General features: G+C 39.6%; 1 protein-coding gene across 7 annotated transcripts in view; it reads right to left on the reverse strand.

Moving 5' to 3' along the window:
* Positions 1-20,967, reverse strand: part of RAI14 (retinoic acid induced 14) — a 162,236-nt gene that overhangs the window by 10,772 nt on the left and 130,497 nt on the right. For 5 of the 7 annotated variants that reach the window (XM_070774777.1, XM_070774779.1, XM_070774780.1 and 2 more), the window contains exons 5-13: positions 15,126-15,190; positions 11,272-11,329; positions 9,450-9,520; positions 7,826-7,932; positions 7,037-7,215; positions 6,738-6,766; positions 5,440-5,526; positions 4,435-4,521; positions 1,849-1,906 (exon numbers count right to left, since the gene is read on the reverse strand). In XM_070774777.1, the coding sequence (XP_070630878.1) occupies positions 1,849-1,906; positions 4,435-4,521; positions 5,440-5,526; positions 6,738-6,766; positions 7,037-7,215; positions 7,826-7,932; positions 9,450-9,520; positions 11,272-11,329; positions 15,126-15,190 (741 nt within the window). The remainder of the gene's footprint in view (positions 1-1,848; positions 1,907-4,434; positions 4,522-5,439; positions 5,527-6,737; positions 6,767-7,036; positions 7,216-7,825; positions 7,933-9,449; positions 9,521-11,271; positions 11,330-15,125; positions 15,191-20,967) is intronic. The other 2 variants (XM_019982881.2, XM_019982883.2) reach the window with 2 other exon arrangements.

Here is a 20,967-nt window from a genome sequence, read left to right on the forward strand (position 1 = left end):
CTGTTTTTCAGGTTTATGACTCATCATGTCTTTCCCCAGTATCCCATTTTCATCAGATTCACACCCTCTCTATTCTCAACACAAGACTGCTTCTTTAATTCTTCATCCATACGATTGCCCTTGTAGCATCTCTTTGGCTGTATAACTCTTAGGCATCCTTCAAGACCCACATCAGGCCCTGCCTCTTCTTTAAGGCATTTGCTGACCACCCCTGCATGAAACAGGAGTCTCCGAATCCCACAATAAACACTGCTGGTAAACCACAACTGTTTGACATTCTCCTGATTATCATGCTGAAATAACATGTAAAGCTATGCTACTCAAAGTTCTCACTGAGACAAGACAAGAAATGTGCTGCCGAATGTCATTCAATGTACTGCTTCCTACACCCAGAAAGTCTTCCTATGGAGAGAAAAAACAAAAACAAAAACTGTCAGGTGGATGAAACAGTGTGCTTGGCTGGATGACTTTCTGGAGTAATCCCCTTTTTTTATTTTAGACTGGCAACAGTTTAGAGACCACACTTTGAACAGTGTGATCTGAACAGCACTGATCCAAATTTCACCACTATTTAAAAAATTTCTCAAAACCTAATGCAAGGATGAAAACTTGAGTCTTAATTTGGAAGGATGCAAAATGACATCTCTTCACAGGAATGCTTACTAATGATATCTGGGGCCTAAACCACAGCTTTATGAGTGTTCTTGACATACAGTCTGGTCAGCTTGGAATGAATCAGGGGATTTGGGAGCAGGAGGGTAATTCTAAGCAACAAAAATTACTTCTAAGATAGGCTGGATGGCTTTTAAAATATCCAATGTAACAGCTGTGCAGTTATATTAACATTGTTCTCTACCAGGAATATTTCTTAATACATTATTAACTGGAGCTGTATTAACGTCTCAAGCATTAATTTCTGCAAAAGTTCCCCAGTCAACAATGTGTTTATATGTCTAAATTCTTTAAGTTAAGTGCTCCAAACACATATGATATGCGTAACAGATTGAGAAACTGAATGCTGGAGCAAAAAAGGGGCCTTTGAAATAATCTACTCCACATTTCAGATTAATTCTGAAGGTACTGTACTACATTCTTAAAGGGTAAAGCAACAGGATGAACTCAATACAATGAATCAAACCTCCTTGAAGACAATATGATCATATATGACTTCACTGACACTCTTTTCACGTCTGTTTAAAATCCAAAGTAGAAAAGTTCAACTATGGCAGCCATGGAAGTGCTCAGTTGGCTCTCTCTTTAAGAAATAACCTGCTGCTCAGTTGCAATGAGGGCCACTAGCTGACAGCTCACAGCCCATGGACCTCATCTCAAAACAGTGTCTTAAAATGCATAAAATAGAATGTACAAGCTATAGCAATCAGCAGGCTTCTTTTGTAACCCACCAAATAACAAGATCTAGAAGCAGGCCTCATAACTGGCATAATTTCTAGTAGAGATACTATAAATGATCTTTCAAGATATCTGTAATAACAGTAAGGGGATATGATACCATCTGTGGGTTCTCTTGGTGTCAAAATCACTGATCTGCTAACACTACGGGAGCTTACTGTCTACAGTCATCATTGAAAGAAGTGCCAATGCTAAATTAGGACCAGATGAAAACAGAGATTTCTTTGTTCATACCCAAGCTCAGGGACTCCTTAAAATCCAGGTGAAAGCCCGCTGAAGTAGACAGCATCAGACAGTGACATACTGGCAGTGTTTGGGTGGTACCCAAGGTTCTCTGACCGCCCCAGACAGGGCACCTCTCCTTGGCCTTTGCTCTCTTAGAGGGACATGAAACAGAGACCAGTCATGGGAACAAAAACACACTCCCCTTCATCTTACCTGTAGTGCTGTCACTTAGTCTGTCTCTGTTCTCTCGTATGGAACTAATCTCAGCCTGCTGGAACACAAAAATGACTTAAAATATATTCCTGAATGTAACACTCTACAAAAGAGTCCAGCAAAGTTTCCTCCTTGAGGTTACACAGGTTGGTGTGATCCTACTACGAAAACAGACTATCTCCAGGAAAGAAGATATTTTAAAATATAAGTACATAAAAGTAGCAATTAACCCCTGAGGTAAAATTTTGATCTAGAGGTTCCTAAGGATATATTCTCAAAATATTACAAAATGAAGCTTCTCACGAATATTATAAAAGTCTTTGAAGATTATAATAAAATTACATAATAGCTAATTAATGTGCTTTGTGCTCAAACTTGAGATTGTGAATACTACTTTCATAATACAGACAAATAGAAGTTTTACTTATCTGGCTAATATACTAAAATACATTAGAAGTGTTTTTAGCTTTATCACTTTATGGATAAACTGTTAATATATGAATTGCTTTTAAGAGAAATGGTAATCAATGAGACCTGTCAGGGAAAATGCAGGTAATTTTATAAGGGAATAAGAATTCTTATGGCTGTGGACTGACAATCCCCTAAAGATTTCCTCTAAACCTGTATCCCCGAATATCTGCCTTTTAATATACTGGAAAAATTCTTGTAACTTCAAAGCCAAATTCTCATTCCAAAACAAAATACAGTTACTTGCCAGAAATTACTAAGTTTTATCTAGATAAGCCACAGATCATGATAAGAGAGATAATTTTTCAGCAAAAGAACTTTTGTAAAGGCTCAAATGCTAAAAATAGAGTGGCTCATTTTTGGCAAGTGCTTATCATAACAAAAGCTTTATTTTTACTTAAAAAATAAGTGCTTATTTTTATTTTTCAACTCTATTACAGTACAATAAAGTATATACATTGAAAGCTTTTAATTTGAGGAGTTTTAACAGATATACACCCAAGATACCACTATAATCATGATTCAGAATATTCCCATTACCTCTTAAGTTTCCTCATGCCTCATTAGCCAATCCCTGCCATTCCCAGGCAATCACACTACTCTCCTGTTTTCATTTTCTAGAGTTGCTATAAATGGAGTGTTACAAGGGATGAACTTCTTTGAGCCTAGCTTCTTTCATTCAGCATGATGGTTTCCAGATTCATCTATGATGCTGCTTGGCCAGCACTTCATTCTCTTTTTATGGCTGAGTAATACTCTTATATATGGATATATCTCATTATCTTTATCCATTCACTTGTTGTAAGACATGTGGACTGTTTCTAGTTTGGGGATATTTGAAAAAAGATGCTGTAAACATTTGTGTACTTTTTGAGACATATTTTAATTTCTCTTGGGTAAACATCTATGAGTGAATGGCTAGATGATATATTAGGTATATATTGAACTTTTACAGAAACTGTCAAATGGTTTTCCAAAGTAGCTGTGAGCTTTCCTGGTGGTTCAGATGGTAAAGAATCGCCTGCAATGTGGGAGACCTGGGTTCAATCTGTGGGTTGGGAAGATCCCCTGGTGGAGGACATGGCAATCCACTCCAGTATTCTTGCCTGGAGAATCCTTATGGACAGAGGAGCCTGGCGGGCTGCAGTAGCTGCACCATTTCACATCCAACAAACAGAGTATGAGAGTTCTAGTTCTTCCACATCATCACCACCCACTGGCACTTTTTTAACCTTTTTAAATTTCAGCTACTACAAATGGTGTCCTTTTTATCTTTCTGTGATTTTTTTTAAAGAAATAAGTCTTTTTACACTCTATTTCTGAAAAACATAATTTGTCATATTGTTCTTTGGAATGCATTTACCCCGTTTGAGCCATAATCATATTAGAAGATATTAGGATGGTAATTATAAAGGTATAACTTCCTTTCCTTGCCTTATATTTTAATAAAATCTAGTTAACATAAGATAGATGACAGGTTGATAGAATCTTTTTCAGATCAATGTGCATCTAAGTTAAACACAAATTTATTTTTAGTAATTCTTAGATGGGGGAAGTAAATATGCAATTATGCCATTGAAATTACACTTTAACAATTATAAATTTTACTTGTTTTCCAAGTATAATTTCCTAGTGATACTTAGGTAAACAAATATTAAATTGAAATATCCTCTCATTCCTTAAAATACGTTCCAACCACAAATCTACAGAATCAGGTTGAATGGATTTACTAACATTTCTAAAATACATATTACTTTTATAATTATATAAAAATATATAATTACTTCTTAGTAAGACATCAGAGACTATCCATTTCTTTCTCTTTGATCAATATTATGTCAACTCAATTTGGAAAGATGACTGGTTATCAGGTAAGTTCTTATCTTTGTCCTTTTTTTAAATGAAGAAAATTAAATATTAGTTAATAAATATATTCAGTCTACTCTTTTTTTATGGAGTACTCACCAGAAAAAATAATCAGAGGATGCTTTCTGATGAAAAGGCTATAAACCAAATGACTGAGAAGTATATTCTCTTTTACTCGGTGCCATATAACTTAAGTCAAATCTATTGTATATCTTAAAATTAAGTAATAAGTTGGACACAGAAAAGAAATACCTTGAAGGGTGGTTCAGCAAAAAATACTGATTCCTTTCCTGAAAGTGGTGTTGAAGTTATTGATCTTGGGGAAGACACATCACTCAACTAAAAAACCAAAATGAAAACCATCAATAAGGAATCCTTCTTCAAAAGTTTTTCTTCTCCAGTGCCAAAGAATTAGCCTATTTAACCAATGCAAATAAATCTAACAGTAATTATGCCTAGTTTCAATTAATTCAAGGGTAATATATTTTCAATACAATTCACCTATCTCAAATACTTTCTGAAAGTTTACAGAGTAGAATTAACTAAGGAACTTTGCTCCTATATTCACTAGAATTAACTTTTCAAATTTATAAAACTTCTATTGCATATTGAGAATATTATTAATGAATATGCTAACATATTTAATATTGCTTATTGAAGGAGATATTCCTCTCAAATACTTGATAAGGATTATTCATTTTATGGCCTATGCTTCTTTTAATAACAAACCCTGGCTTGTTTTTGTTTACCATTTCATAGTTATTCAAGCTTCCTCTTCTACTCAGTAATCACTATAAGCTCAAAAATGAAAGCTGCTTTAATGTTAGTCAACCTTAAATGTAATATGAAAGGCAAATATATTTCAATAATGTTTGATAAACCAACTAAATTCATTTTCAATTAATGTTTCACCAGTCACACATTCTCCCTACTTTACTCAAGCTGTTAATATGAGCTCTGACTGAGCTTATTATCTTAAGGAAAAAGGTCCTGTCATACATTTTGAGAATTTTGAAACTTCTAAAAATGATACAGTCTAATTCTTCAGCTTTGAAATAAGTAAGAATCAACATTATTTCCCTACTATAATCAAAATTCTTCATATCACCATTTGTAGTTTAAAACTGCTAAAGAAAAATTTTAATGTGCATTTAATGGTCAATTTTAAAACAGTTCTTTTTGACCTAAACACAAAATGACAAAACTATGGCTTTGTTGTTCTATGTTTTTTCATTGTTGGTTTTCTTTCATTTTTACCTGGGTAGGACTGATAGGAGGTGGTGGAGCTTTGCGTTTTTTTGGAGTTCCACTTCTCTCTGAGCTTATTTTAGAGACTTGATCATGCTGAAAGTTATCACAGTCCAAAGAATGGAGGTGGGTTAGTTAGGTTAGTAAAGTCTGAGTAAATAGCTTCATCAAACAAATGAGAAAAACCTCAACAGTTCATGCACTTCTTACTTTATCAAGTTCTGAAACCTGCTACCAACATAAAGTAATATGCATGCTCCAAGTGTTCTTCTAGCAGCCCATGCTTTAAAGTAAGAAAATAAAAAACACAAGACAAAACCAGATTAAGTTGGTGTGCAGAACTTGGAAAGGAGAGGATAAGGAATTGTTTACCACGATTTAGAACCCAGAGTATGTTCATAATCGAGCTCCCACTTTAATGCAAAAAAGTGGTATTTCCCCAACCTTTTCATTACTTCCATTTCTTTTCTTAAAAATGTACAGTTGACCCTCCATATCCATAAGTTCCACACCCACAGATTCAACCATCTGCATATCCTAGAATTACAGATACAGACAGCCAACTGTACCACACTATTTTATATAAGAGACTTGAGTGTCTGCAGATTTTGCTATTCCCTGCAGATACCAAGGAATGACTATGAATATGGGGAAAAGGGAGAACTTCATCTCTGATGGTTATGGATAAATAACACAACTGGTACAAAATAAATTCAGTATCAAGTATTTGCTCAGTATGATAATTTTTCCAAGAACCTTGACTTATAAATAAAATAGTCAAATATATAGCTCATTAATAAACAATAGTGACTATGTTTTTAAGAAAAACTCCAAAGTAACAGGGTAAACTTCTCAATTTCTGTTTGTGTAAAATGAATGACATTTTAGAAAAGATCTAATTAAAATGAAAGTGGCAAATCTCATATTTTCACCAAATATCTGACACAGATATGGATAGAGTTCTGTAATTCATGTGATATTACAAGTAGTTAAAATACTGTTGTTCTCAGAGTTAAAAATCACATCAAACCTTTTCACACCAGTAGGAAATATTAGTACATTTCAGAAAAAAGATGAATATATGAGTAGCAAGTTTAAAGTTACATGCTTTGGGAACAGGTTAAATCATTAAGAAAATATTTACCACCTTACAATGAATCATTTATTCCAAAGATATTTTACTTCTTAAGTAGTTTCAGCCTAGTCTTAATCACTTTCCTAATGGCCCACAGAGTAGTTTAATCAGAACATGTTCAAATTCCCACAAGCAATGATAAAAAAGAATCTCCTCGTCCAAAGATAAATACCTGCTTTGGTTTTGTTGGTGTCTTTAAATCTATAGAAGAAAAATGAGAGAGAGAAAAAAAAAAAAAACAAAAACATAAGAACCATAATGACTCATATCCACTTTGGGTGGGTAGGGGGGTATATAAACACACACTCGCACACAAACACACCCATATACACAACATACACAATATTCAACACTTCATTTTTCCCCAGGAATATATTTAAAAGAATAATATATTATACAAATTCCTTTATTCTTTGGGGAAAATGGAGTGGGATAAATTTGAAACAACATTGGCTATTTTCTTTCACATACCAGCATCCTGAGAGATTTTTGATAATAGAAGGCTTTGAATTCCTGCGTTTTCCGAGAGTTTGGAATAATGTAAGGCATTGTGTCCAAGAGAATCTACAAGGTTTAAGTCTGCACCCTTTTTAATTAAGGCTTCTACGATGTTTGAGCTGCCAATCTCACAAGCCAGCATGAGAGCAGTTCTAAAGAGTGAGGAGACAAAAAATCAGTACTAACAAAATCTGGAAACTTTTGCTAGGAAATCATTTCATTTGTCTTAAAAACAGAGAAAAGGAGATTAAGTGCAGTTAAACCTGTACTACTTTTAATGCTCCAGGAAATTCAAAGTGGAATGCTACCAAAATCAGGTAGCTATTTTATAAAACCTCAGATTAAATCATAAAAAATATTAGGTCAAATAACAGACATAATCTTCTAACTATGATGCAATTTAAATATGATCGGCACAAATCTTGTCTTTTTCTCAAATCAAGTTTTATAAAGAACCTATAACATTATTAAGACTTTTTTTTTTAAACAATATGTTTACTTTTATTTTGCCTGAAAAGTCAAAGGAAATGGCCTATCCATTTTAACATTTAATAATGTCATCATAGACACAGTCAGCTATGATGCTCCCAGAAGTCTGGAGAAAATATTTTTTTAAGTCAAAACAGATTCTTAATTATCCAAAAAGGCAGAAAACAGTAAAGAAGTTAAAACTGCTTTAAAACAAATGATCCAAAGTACAGCTGTGAAAACTTCTCAGAATGTGGATATCAGGGAAATCACATGCTTTCTAATTTGTGGTACCTTCCATTTTTGTCTCTGGAATTTACATCTGCTCCATGATCCAGAAGAAAGCGACAGACCTCACTGTGGCCATTTTGTACTGCAAGAAGCAGTGGTATATTCCCATCCTAGGAGACAAATTCAGATTAAGATTTTAATTTAGAAGTCAAATACCAGAATTGCAAAGGTCCCGATTCCTTCTGTACTTATTCCTGACTAGTCCTGCTGGCCTTATATTTGACCCACCAATATAGTCTGCCCCCTGAGAAGGCCAAAATCACACACTAACAAAATTCTTCCTATGGAATTTCACTGACTGTGGGGTTTTCCTAAGGAGCCAGGCTGTTGGGCTCCTTGATCCCTTGATTGTCAGTCTGGTGATGAGAGAGAGAGTGGAACATGAAGTATGTCCAGGTTTGAGGCAAGTATACCATTTTTATCGAGAAACAGCTCTCCATGTTCTAGAGAAATGAAGGGTTGTCTCCTCATGGCATTACTGGGCCCCATGCTCTCTAAGCACTTTCTTCTAAGTATCCTAGCATCCTGCCATGCCATCAACTGTCTTCTCGGAAAGCATATGCTTTCATAATTTTACTAGGTATCAAAACATAAGTTTATTTGTCCATTACTGATACATGACAAGATAAAGAGATTGATGGAAAGAAAGGTTTACTATAACAATTGACAATTCCTTTAGGAAAAAATTAGATTACCAGCTCATACAAACTGCAAAATGAATTAAGAATCTCAACATCACAGTATAAAACAAATGAAAAAAATACCAGAATTTATAGGTGACAATTTCCACAATCTTAGGGTGAAGAAGGGACCTGACTCAAATTATGCAAGCCATAAAGAGAAACTCTTATTCGGTTCTTGCATTGAGCATACCCCACCTATGGGATTGACAATAATTTTAAGGCAGAATGTATTCAAATAGGCAAAGGAAAAAATAGTTACAGTATATCCAACTATTTTAATGTGGGGATATTTAAAAATACAACTGATACTTAAAGATTAAGTATTTACTGAGAGTAGAACTTCAGAATTCCTAGAAAATTATCTCTGTGAAGTTATAATACTTTCTGGTTATAAACTATTGAGATTCAGCAAGTGTGAATTTATTTACAGATTCTACGTGCTCACTTCACAATATCCCCATCAGGTGTAACTTATACATGCCAAGTCCCATGCTATAGCAGGAAATTCAGTGCTGTAAACAGGAGCAAGAGGCATGTCAATTTATTCTTCAAATAGTCCAGCAAGGTTAAAATAGGCTATAAGTGGTCTTTACAGTTGGAAAACACTATCCGGGAGCACCAAAGGTGATATATGGGTGCCAAAAGAAAATAATAGAACTGTTTAGACTTTTTTTTAATTTATTGTAAGACAAGAAAATAAGTCTTATTAATATTTAGGTTGATAGTAAGCCATGTGTCCATCCTTTGAAATAAATACTGAACGTGCATGCTGCAAAATGTTTTATTAACAGTTTAAGGACCAATGGGGCTAATACTGAAATCTGTTTTGCATAAGAGAATCTAGGTCAGAAAGCAGCAGACTTTTGCCAAATGCTCCAGAAGGAGCCCGTGGTACTCTAGAGACCAGGGTCCATCTCCACTTCTAATGGTCATCTGGTACTTACCAAATCCTTGAGGTTTATGGGGCTTCTGTGCTCGCAAAGGACTTGCACAGCTTGAAGGCAGCCCTGTGCGGCTAAGGGAAGGAAGACACAGAAACCACAGCAAATCACAAAGCTAGACTCACAACCAAGGGCATCAAACGCTTCTGGGAAAGAAAAGTTCACCTCTACCCGGTATGCAGATGATACTTAGCTGCACTGAAGAGAAACGGTGTCAGGATGGATAAATAAGTGGTGTTTTAAAATACTGTTTAATTTCAGCGTCGTCCAGACCTACGGGCAGCGCTTACCAGCTCTTGGCTGCCTTTAGGGAAACATTTGGCTTAGCTCTTCATGTATGCTAAGTCACTTCAGTCATCTCTGACTCCTTGTGACCCCATGGACAGTAGCCCACCAGACTCCTCTGTCCATGGGATTCTCCAGGCAAGAATACTTGAGTGGGTTGCCGTGCCCTCCTCCAGGGGATCTTCCCGACCCAGGGATTGAACCCACGTCCCTTGTCTCCATTGGCAGGCAGGTTTCTTACCACTAGCGCCACCTGGGAAGCCCCAAGGTTTTCTACAACTGAAACTGAAGTCGCTCAGTCGTGTCCGACTCTGCGATACCATGGACTGTAGCCTACCAGGCTCCTCAATCCATGGAATTTTCCAGACAAGAGTACTGGAGTGGGTTGCCATTTCCTTCTCCAGGGGATCTTCCCAAACCAAGGTTTTCTACAACTAGCACTAAAAGAAATTTGTAAATCTAATCATCCCAGAGTTCTGTATCAACATTTTGTCCCTTGAAACTGTGTGACCAATAGTAAAACCAAACCTTGATATATAAAATTCATTGAAGTTCCTTTTGATCCCCAAGCAAAGAAAAAATAATCTGTACCACACAGTACCTGAAATCTACAAATGCTCATAAATCTCTTAAACAAGATCAGATCAGATCAGATCAGTCGCTCAGTTGTGTCCGACTCTTTGCAACCCCATGAATTGCAGCACGCCAGGCCTCCCTGTCCATCACCAATTCCCGGAGTTCACTCAGACTCATGTCCATCGAGTCAGTGATGCCATCCAGCCATCTCATCCTCTGTCGTCCCCTTCTCCTCCTGTCCCCAGTCCCTCCCAGCATCAGAGTCTTTTCTAATGAGTCAACTCTTCGCATGAGATGGCCAAAGTACTGGAGTTTCAGCTGTAGCATCATTCCTTCCAAAGAAATCCCAGGGCTGATCTCCTTCAGAATGCACTGGTTGGATCTCCTTGCAGTCCACGGGACTCTCAAGAGTCTTCTCCAACACCACAGTTCAAAAGCATCAATTCTTCGGTGCTTAGCCTTCTTCACAGTCCAACTCTCACATCCATACATGACCACAGGAAAAACCATAGCCTTGACTAGACGAACCTTTGTTGGCAAAGTAATGTCTCTGCTTTTGAATATGCTATCTAGGTTGGTCATAACTTTCCTTCCAAGGAGTAAGCGTCTTTTAATTTCATGGCTGCAGTCACCATCTGTAGTGATTTTGGAGCCCAGAAAAATAAAGTCTGACACTGTTTCCACTGTTTCCCCATCTATTTCCCATGAAGTGGTGGGAAAATTAAAGTATAACAATCATGACAGTGTTTACTAGTTGTTTGGCAGGCGATTGACAAATTCTAGCTGTATTCCTCAGTAAAACCCTACACAATCTGCAAACTGAGGAAAAGGGGAATATTGTCTAGGAGTGATGACAGAAAATGGCACCAGGAATAACAATGGTAAGGTTAATGGCTTAAATAAGGAAAATGAAAATGTACTGTTTCTCATGGTAGAAGACAGCAAATAAGAGAAGGAAAATTACCTGCATAATGTAAAGCTGTTTTCCCAGAGCTGTCAATACTTTCAGCTGGGCATTTAGACTATAAGACAAAAATCAATAAATACGTATAGTAAATTTCAGTTCTATTCAGTTCATCCTCTTTCTGCAAGGTAAGATGCAACTTACTAAGCAAAGTATAAACCTGAATAAGCCCCAGCTGCTGTGCTCCAGGAGCTTACGGTCTCATGGGCAGAGAGACTCACCTCGAAGCAGTCAAGACACAAGTGAACTGTCACCTCTCCCTTCTATCAGCTCTGTCACCAACAGGTCATCCCCACCAGCAAAACAACATGCTCTAGGAATTCTCATCATGATCCCACCTGTCCCCCCATTTCCTGCCCTAATTCTCTATCCCCCTTCACAAAACCAACCTGCTGTTAAGAACTGCCTGCACACACACCATCTCCCTGCCTCTTGTTCATTCCTGGCCCCACTGTGGTTGGGCGTCTGTCCTCAATATTCCTTGGATCAGGGAATCCAAGTCACCAACCACCTTCATGTTTCTAATGACAACAAACATTTCTGTCCTCCTCTCATCAACCTCTTACCTGCAATCCACTCCCTCTTCTCCAAACACTCTCCCCTCAGCTCCTGGAGTCCTGCCTGGCCCATCCAATTGTGGTCTTCCTTCCACTGCTCTGGCCACCCTTCCCCAGAGGGGAACACAGGGCTCTCCGGTGTCTCTTCTTCTCTACGCCATCACCCTGGGTCATCTTATCCACACCCACAGCTTGAAACCCCATCTAGAAGCTAATGCCTCCCAAATGTATATCTTAACAATGACAACAAAACTACTTCACAAGTATTGGCTATTATGTGCCAGGAACTGTTCAAAGAATGGTTTTATGGCTGCTAACAACCCTGATTAAATACCATTAAACCCATTTACAGATGAGAAAACTGAGGTACAAAGAAATCAGTAACTTGCTCGGGTCACAGTGTGGCAGAGCTAGAACTCAGACCCAGACAGGCTGCATGGAGCCTGTGTTCATGTCAGTACACAGCAGATGGCATCTCTGAGCCCTGGGTTTCATAAACCACTGCCCATTTCTCATAGGCACCTCGAACGCAACACAACCAAAACTTCTGGGGTCCTCCTGGCGCAGCTCGATCCTCCCGACCCACCCTGCCACTGTCAACAGCACATTCATCTCTCTGGTCCCTGAGCAACCACCGAGTCATCCTTGATTTCTGCTTCCTCCTCCTCCCCCACAGCTAGTCTACCACCATGCCTGTCAGTTCTGTACCCCAAACACACCCTAATCAACTCTCCTCTTTTCCCCCATCATCACCACCTGGTCTGAGCCAATACCTGCTCACCTTGACAGCCCTGACAGCCACCCGGCTGTCTTCATGGTTTGCTTTTTCCTTCCTTAGTCAATTATCTATACAAATAGAGAGACCTAAACTGTCAATGTAGCTCTTTACTTCCAAGTCCTCCGCGGTTCCAAGGAGGCTGCACAAGGCTGCATCCTGGGCCCTTCTTTTTTTGTGGCCTTACTGTGTAGCATGAGGGATCCTTCAACAGGGATCAAACCCACTACAGTGGACGCACAGAGTCGTAACCACAGACTGTCAGGAAAGTCCCGTGGGCCCTTTTTCTTTCTCCCTCACTTCCCCCCAGGTCCCCTCACTGGCTTTCTTTCCTCCCTGACTACTTAGTGCCCTTCTGACCTTTTGTACTTGTCAAAGGTCTTTTGCAAAAGGTCTGACCTTAGGTCTTTTGCACTTGCTCTTCTGTCAGCTTGGAACACTCTCTCCCATGGCTCTCTGCACCGCTTAATTTTCAGCTTGAATCTCAGCTCCTCTACAGGGGCCTCCTGAACACCTCTCACAATACTCTTGTCAGTTTGCTTCTTAGTGATGTGCAATTTGTCGTGGGCATTTGTGTCTTTGCTCACTAAGTGGCAAGCTCCAGCAGGATGCGGGCTGCTCTGTTCATGAGTAAACACTCACCATTTGACACAGTGCCCAGGGCCCAGGGACCACTTGCTAGAAGACAGAACAAGGGGATGGGGGGCAGGGGGTAGGAGAAGGAGAGGTCATCTGAATTTGAAGACTCTCACAAGGCTCTCTGTGCTCATTGCCTTGAGGAGGGAGAACTCTGAAATGGTAGCCCCTGGAGAAGGGAAGTCTCTCCAATAGACAGACAGTAAGAGCAAAAGGCCAGAGAGAAAGGAGTAGCTGCAGAAGGTGCAGGGTGAGGGGCTGGCAGGAGACAGCACTGGTCCCATTGCAGAGGGTGTGGGCTGCCCAGACAAGAAGTGAAGCAGAGATCAGAGGGGTGCAGGACTTAAGGTAAACAACTCAGTAGGAGGCCATCAAAGCCTCTGGTTTTCACAACTATCCAGAAAGAAGAACACCATTCAGATGATCTGCGGAGAGCAGGCAATGTTGGAAATGTCTGTCTGCCCTTCAGTGGTAATAAGAATAGAGATCATGTTACGACTTACCATGCTTTGGCCTAATTTTAGAACAGCACAAGGAACTGTTTAAAGGCTTCAAAGATTCCAGAGAAAAACCAATCCATTTGCATAACCAGATATAAAATTACATTAGAGGCTAGAATATCTGGTCCTTGCCCATGAGGATTTCCAGCTTGTCAAGTTCATTCTTCCCTCAAATCAGAGCCAGATGCAAAGTCTGGATAGCCAAGCCAGGATGGGAACAGAGACGTGGAATACAAATAAGGTTTTTTTTGTAAAAATTGAAGGTAAGACCATGGGTGTGGAGGCAGGGCACTTGGGCAAGTCAATGATTTTCACTCATCCACTGTATCCAGCCCCAGAGCAGGCAGAGAAGAAAAGTTCTATTGCAACTTTCTTTAGAGAGAAGCCACATAATAAAAACCATCTTCATCATCACAGATGTTGATCTCTCTTTCTTGAATTTCACTTCAAAGACCTGTTAAGGTTAAGCATTCCTGGCACTGGAGGTAGCTTGCATCATGTAACGCAAGACAAGAAGCTGTGTGATCAACAGAGCAGACAACTTGAAGAATGTGCCCACATTTCTGCATCAGAATCGCGAAGCCAAATTAAAGCAAGATGCTGGGTCCCAAACAGTGCTCAGGAAGGCTGAGACGACAGCTCAACAGAACAGACAGTACTCCAAACACGCAGTTTATTGCTCTGTGCTGTTCCTGAAAACAGCCAAGAGTGCATTTTGACTGGCAACAGCTGGAAGTTACTGTATGAACTATCGGGATTTCATTAAATATTCATCTTTAAAGATAGACAGAAGCTGTCGCCCTAAGTGATCGTTATAAAAACTTCCTGGCAAGGAAGTTTCCAACCAGGGAGTTGACCTAAAATTATAAAGAAGAATAAAACCAAGAATTTGAACAAAAACTAAGAACTAAAAGCTCATCAAGTTACATACAAGGAAACAGTGGTGGAAGTTTTGCTTCTCAGGAAAAGCTGCATTCTACTAATGATTGAGCGAGAATAAATACTAGGGTATTAGAGATCCTGTATTGTAGGGATCTCCAGCAGCACAGGTATTTTTTTTTTAAGGTGACTGTTTAAAGGGAACATGTCCTTCCAAAAAGGCAAAAAAAAAAAAGAAAAAAAAAGAGCTGAATAAAGGGGACAAAAGAGCTGGATCCCAGGAAGGCACTTCAAATTTATTAGGATCCTCTTCTCCACCAGTGGAACTGCTATGGAAATCTTCTTCTTAGCTATCTGAAATTTTAATAATGAAGCTTCTTAGGGAACCCAGGTTCTGGGATAATATTTAAAGGAGTATGCGTGTATTTATTTGCTCTTTCACACACACAAGGTTGCTTTCAATTTTTTAAAACGACACATTTATAATTTTAAGTTGTTCCACTTTACCTGAAGGAGCTTCTTGACGCATTCGTGGTGGCTGTTCTTGGCTGCGAGGTGCAAAGCACTGTGTCCTAAATGGATTTAAAAAAAATTGGAAGGAAAAGACCACATTTTAAATCTCTTATCTCTGTAATGAAGACAACTATGAGGAAATGAACTGTTCTCCAACAAAGACAGAATTGTTATTCTTGAGAGTAACGCCTCCACTTCTTATCTGCAAAGTTCATTGTGACAAAAGTGGGGAGAACACAGCATCCTGACCCCTGGATAACATGCAGGGTCCACGCCAGCTGCCGTTCTCCTGGGGTACAATTAAGCTGTGGGCTAGAAGCCTGCGGTAGACTCTAGGTATGCAGCTTGGAAATTCCGCTTTCAGCTGTCAGCATGGGTGCCAGATGCCCTGCGTCCACAGCAGTGACAGCAGACCACGGCGGCCACGGGCCCCGGAACCCAGCCCAGGCAGCGGCAGAGAACACACCCAGCACCCACATGAAACCCCACTTCCACCTGTCCTTTCGCTTTCCTCCAAATGCACTCCAGCTCTGCAGGGGAATTACCTGTAGTTCAGATGTTCAAACTTGGAATGGGTGGAAGAAGGAAAAGAGTTATAAAAACAACACTATCAAAGGAGCATCTCTTCACGTTCCCTTCAAAAAATGTGAGGCCAACGTGAGACTCTCTGACGTTTCTGTGGTCAGATAACTTTAGGAAATTCTACCCCACGGTCAGAGGAGGCTGGCAGGCTACATTCCACGAGGTTGCAAGAGAGCTGGACACGACTTAGCGACTGGACAACATTACATCCAGTGCCCTCCCCTGTACTACCTAGCGGGCCTATAGAACATCTGTGGGTGAGGGGCTTAGGGACAACCTTAGTGGGGCTGCCAGGCTGGCAGGCTTCCACTCTCGGGCCCTAGAGAGTTGCTCTTTGCTTAGCCTGGATCCTCTTCTTCTAGGATAACCATGCAGCTTGCCCACTAACCTGCCTGATGCCACTGAAACCAGCTTCTTGATGAGATCTTTCCTGATCTCACCACTTAAAATTCCTCTCCCACTCCTTTCATCCCTTTGCTTCATTTCTTTGTCCTTCATAGCACTCAGCACCTTCAACCTTCCCTTCTCACTTGACTCCCATCTCCTCCTACACACACACACACATTTATGTCAACCATTCTTCCTTTCCCTCTATAATATAAAGTTTGTATCCCTATAAAGTTTGAAGTCACTACTTCAGTCGTGTCTGACTTTTTGCAATGCTATGGACTGTAGCCTGACAGGCTCCTCTGTCCATGGGATTCTCCAGGCAAGAATATGGGGTGGGTTGCCAGTTCCTTCTCCAGGGGATTTTCCAAACCTGGGGATCGAAGCAGCATCTCTTACATCTCCTGCATTGGCAGATCGGTTCTTTACCACTAGCACTCCCTGGGAAGCCTAAACAAAGACCAAAGAAACAGCATGTGTGTGCTAACACAGACCAGGCTCTCCACACACACTTGTTAATTTCAATTAGAGAGTTTGTCCATTATGAGTGTCTGGGGAGGGGGACTTGGGGGCAGGGAACCAAACTCCTAAATCCTGCATTTGTAAACTGATCAAGATACCTCCAATGTAACGCCTGTAAGCAACCCACACTTAAAGCTTGTTTCTCAGCCTCAGCGTCAGTGAAATTCAAAGCTATGAAAGGTGGCCCTATGTACCATAGGATAATGAGTAGCATCTCTGACCACTATCAACTGAATGTCCAGATGGGACAAGCAGAAATGTCCCCAGACAGTGCCAAACATCCCTTGGATAGGTGGGAATCACATAACCCAGTTGAGAACCCCTGGCTTAGAGGAACAACTTCTTTTATATGGTGATCTGGTCTCCAAATACCATTTCTCTGTTCTGAATTAGTCTTGACCAGAAATCCACTAATTATTAAAGAATCATATAGCTAGGAAATACCGTATTTAAAATTAGAAGGTTTTAGGACTACAGTGAGCTGCCCAAAAGCATGTATAAGGTTAAAAGATCAGATACCTTCTTTGCTGAGAAGCTGCACAGAGATTTTAAGGGTATGCATAGAGGGAGCTGGTTGGGGGAGGTAGAACACTCCATTTGACCTCCGCCCAAATGGATGAGGATGAAGAAGATCAGGAAATAAGGCAATGGGATCTTTGGAAGTAGGAAGACAAGTAGCTTCTTTTCCCCTTCCTCCTTTTACCACAGGAGACCTCTTTTCAGGAAGTATAACACACAATAATGAGTTTGCTTAAACTACAAATTGAGTTTTGGTGGGTTAGCCGGGCCCTCGACCATCATTTGTATCAGTGTTTCTAAGGAGGAGCACATTCTGTGTTTTAAACAAATGCCTTACAGATGAACTTTTGGAACCCATCCTGATTATAAGTAGAAGACTGTTTATGTCGTGTATGCAATGCATTAACTTTTGTCTATCCTGTAGACAAAAGCTCTTCTAATACATAAATAGCATCCACTGGAAAAAGGCACAGTTCTCCAAAGACAAGAGGGTAGGGAGATTTAAACAACCATCATAAAATAAATAACAGGCCTTCATTTTCAGTGCAAGTGTTCCAGTCATACCTGAAAATAAGCACTGTGTTTCTACAGAAACAACACTCTCTTATTCCTTGGCCCCGTGATGGGTTTCCCTAACCAGGAGCACAAAAGCATTTTTCACTTAAAAGAGTCTCTAAATTCAAACGATGCATCAGTCCCTGGACAACATTACCCTGGAATGAGATGTCTCTCACAGATACCATTAAAACAAAATTCTCTTTCCAAATGCAAAATTTTCTGGAGAGAATATATTAGTGACAGAACTTCACTGTAACCAGCCCCCACATAAGACTGGCCCCCATTTGGCTGTGGATCTGTCTGGAATATCAGAAAGCAATTTCCCTATAGGAAAATAACAAGGCAACCCTAATTCAAGTGCATTTCAGCAGAATTCTGCCTGGGAGTGAAGACACCAGTGCTACTCCTAAGTCAAGTGTCAGAGGCTATTCCAGGTGGTTTAAGAATCCTGCTATGCAAAGAGTCTAAGAAGGATGGCCCAGCCACGGAACACCTTCCCCCAAGCTAACTTGGACATTAACCACTTATTCAATGATTTCAGACTGCTGCAGAAACAGAGCAGAGCTCACTCATATAGTGGAGCAATTACTGATGAGACTAGGATCACAGTCTTCGAGTGCAGGTGACAAAATTTTAAACTGATGAAGTCTTAGGAGACAAAGACAAGGCAAACAAACACCAAAAGGCTGAAGTTTGAGAAATCATAGTTTCAGATCGTAATATGGGAACGTTTAGAAAAATAAAGAGAACTAAAAGATACATATGGTTTGCAATATCTACTTAAGAACCAGAGTTTCAAAATGCTGAATATAAACAAGGAAAGAAAGTGTTAGTCGCTCAGTCATGTCTGACCCTGTGGACTGTAGCCCGCCAGGGTCCTCTCCCCATGGGATTTTCCAGGCAAGCTACTGGAGTGGGTTGCCATTTCCTCCTCCAGGGGATCTTCCCGACTCAGGGATCGAACCTGGGTCTCCCGCATTGCAGGCAGATTCTTTACTGTCTGAGCAGCCAGGGAAGCCCAATATAAACAATATAACAATAAAAGTAGTATTAACGATAAAATATAAACAATAAAAGTAGTAATTAATTTGATTTTTATTTACACCTTTAAATATATTTAAACGTTGTTCTTAGAAATGCTTATCTTTACATCAAGTTTTCAATCACTGAAGCATAAATCTATTCACCTAGTTATAGTTCCAGGCGAGAGATCAGAGTATGAAAGATGTATTTTTTTAAACAAAATTTTATTAAAAAGAATAGGTACATGTATATGTATAACTAAACCACTTTGCTGTACACCTGAAACTAACATATGTTAATTAACTATGCTCCAATATAAATATTTTTTTTTAAAAGAAAAAAATCCACAATGTTGTAAATAAACTATACGCCAATAAAGAAAAATAAAATTTTGTGACTTTTTTATTGAAGTATATATAATGATTTATAATATTGTATTAGTTTCCAGTGTAAAGTGATTCAGTTGTGTGTGTATATATGTGTATATATAGACACATACAAATACCACACACACACTAAGAGAAATTTCTAATAACCATTCTTACTATTAGAGTTTTGAAATTATCCCTTAATCTCTACAAAGTAGATCTGCATGGTGATTTACACTGAATCAAAAGTTGGGTTTTTTTGCACCTGCATGTATACATCATTTGAAATCTTTTCATGGCCAGATTGTGTTGATCACTGTATATAGTTGGCCCTTCAGACATGCATACATGTGCACAACCGGCAAGTAAAGAACTGTAATCATGCAATCAGTTTTGGGCTTGCCTTTATTCCAAATTAAATATGAAATACTTAATGGACTACAGTCTGCCATTACATTTTAAATGACCCATTCTCTCAAGTACTTGAGTTTTAAGACATAACTGTTCTTGGCTAGAATATGTGAGCTAGATTGGTATTATATGTGAGCTAGATTAAGGGCATAATAGAATGGAGGGCCACCCAGAAACCCAAACAAAAGCTAAGCCAATACCAGAAACCCCAGAAAAGAAGGGTTCTCCAGTGTCTCCCTCCTCAAGCCTCTGTGCATTATGGTATCTCCATATTCCATAGCTCAGTTCTCTCTCTCCTAAGACTCTCTTCTTCTATGAGAAAAGAAGTTTTGTGTGCAAAGGGATCGAGGAAAATTTAAGATATGGGAGTGTGACAAATCATACATCATTCTCCAATTTCTATTTACACTTCCTTCTACAGCAAAACATTCTATACTTTTTTTTTTAACATTTATTTATTTATCTGGTTGCGCCATGTCTTAGTTGTGGCACGTGGGAATTTTTCAGTTGCGGCATTTGAACTCTTACTTGTGGCATGTGATAAGATCTAGCTCCCTGATCTTATGAAACCCAGGCCCCCTGCACTGGGAGCATGGAGTCTTGGCCACTGGACCACAAAGTAAGTCCCCCTCCTATATTATTAAACTGGACAATTTGCTGCTCTGCCCAGAATTCCCAGCTTCCTTTGAAGGCTTCCCAGCTTCCTTTGAAGGCAGGAGTGGCCGCAGATCACTCTGTGTCCAGTGAGATCTGAGTGTACGCCACTTCATGAGCTGGGCTTTCCTTTCTGCCAGCTGGGACTGGGATGTGGATGCAGCGGGGGAGCCCCCCTGGGCTGTTAGGACCAAGGCAATACCCTGGATGGTGGAGTAACAAGTCTGGGTAAGAGTCCTCAGTGTGGAGCTGAGTGGCCATAGCAACTTGGGACTTTTAATTGAAAGACAGAAAAGTCTATCTTGTTTAAGCCACCGGGTCACGTTGTGTCAAATGCATACATTTGCTAAAAAACAAAGTCTGAAAGTTAATGCTTCAGACAAGCACTTGATAATAGAAGATTCTTTGGTCTTCTTCAATCTTCTGTTAATGCTCTGTTTAATCCTATCTTATCTTCCCAGGTGCTAATTACAGGCATCCAAAAAAAAAAAAAAAAGCCTAGAAGTCTTGGAGAAATTATTCATTTCTAAAGAAACAGAATGCCACTTCCTAAATCAGTGAGGAACATGAGCAAACACAAAGGTCCTCTTTAGAGTCAGCACTGTGAGCTTAGGTGCAGACTTTCCCAGCTGACTGCTATCGCTATGTCTATGGTGTTGTTTGGCAAATAGGTGATAAGGGATGGGGTGTGTGCGTTTAGTTGCTAAGATGTGTCTGACTGTTTTGTGACCCCATGAACTGTAGCCCACCAGGCTCCTCTGTCCATGTGATTTTCCAGGCAAGAATACTGGAGTGGGCTGCCATTTCCTACT

Source organism: Bos indicus, chromosome 20, assembly GCF_029378745.1.
Source record: "Bos indicus isolate NIAB-ARS_2022 breed Sahiwal x Tharparkar chromosome 20, NIAB-ARS_B.indTharparkar_mat_pri_1.0, whole genome shotgun sequence".
Lineage (NCBI taxonomy): Eukaryota > Metazoa > Chordata > Mammalia > Artiodactyla > Bovidae > Bos > Bos indicus.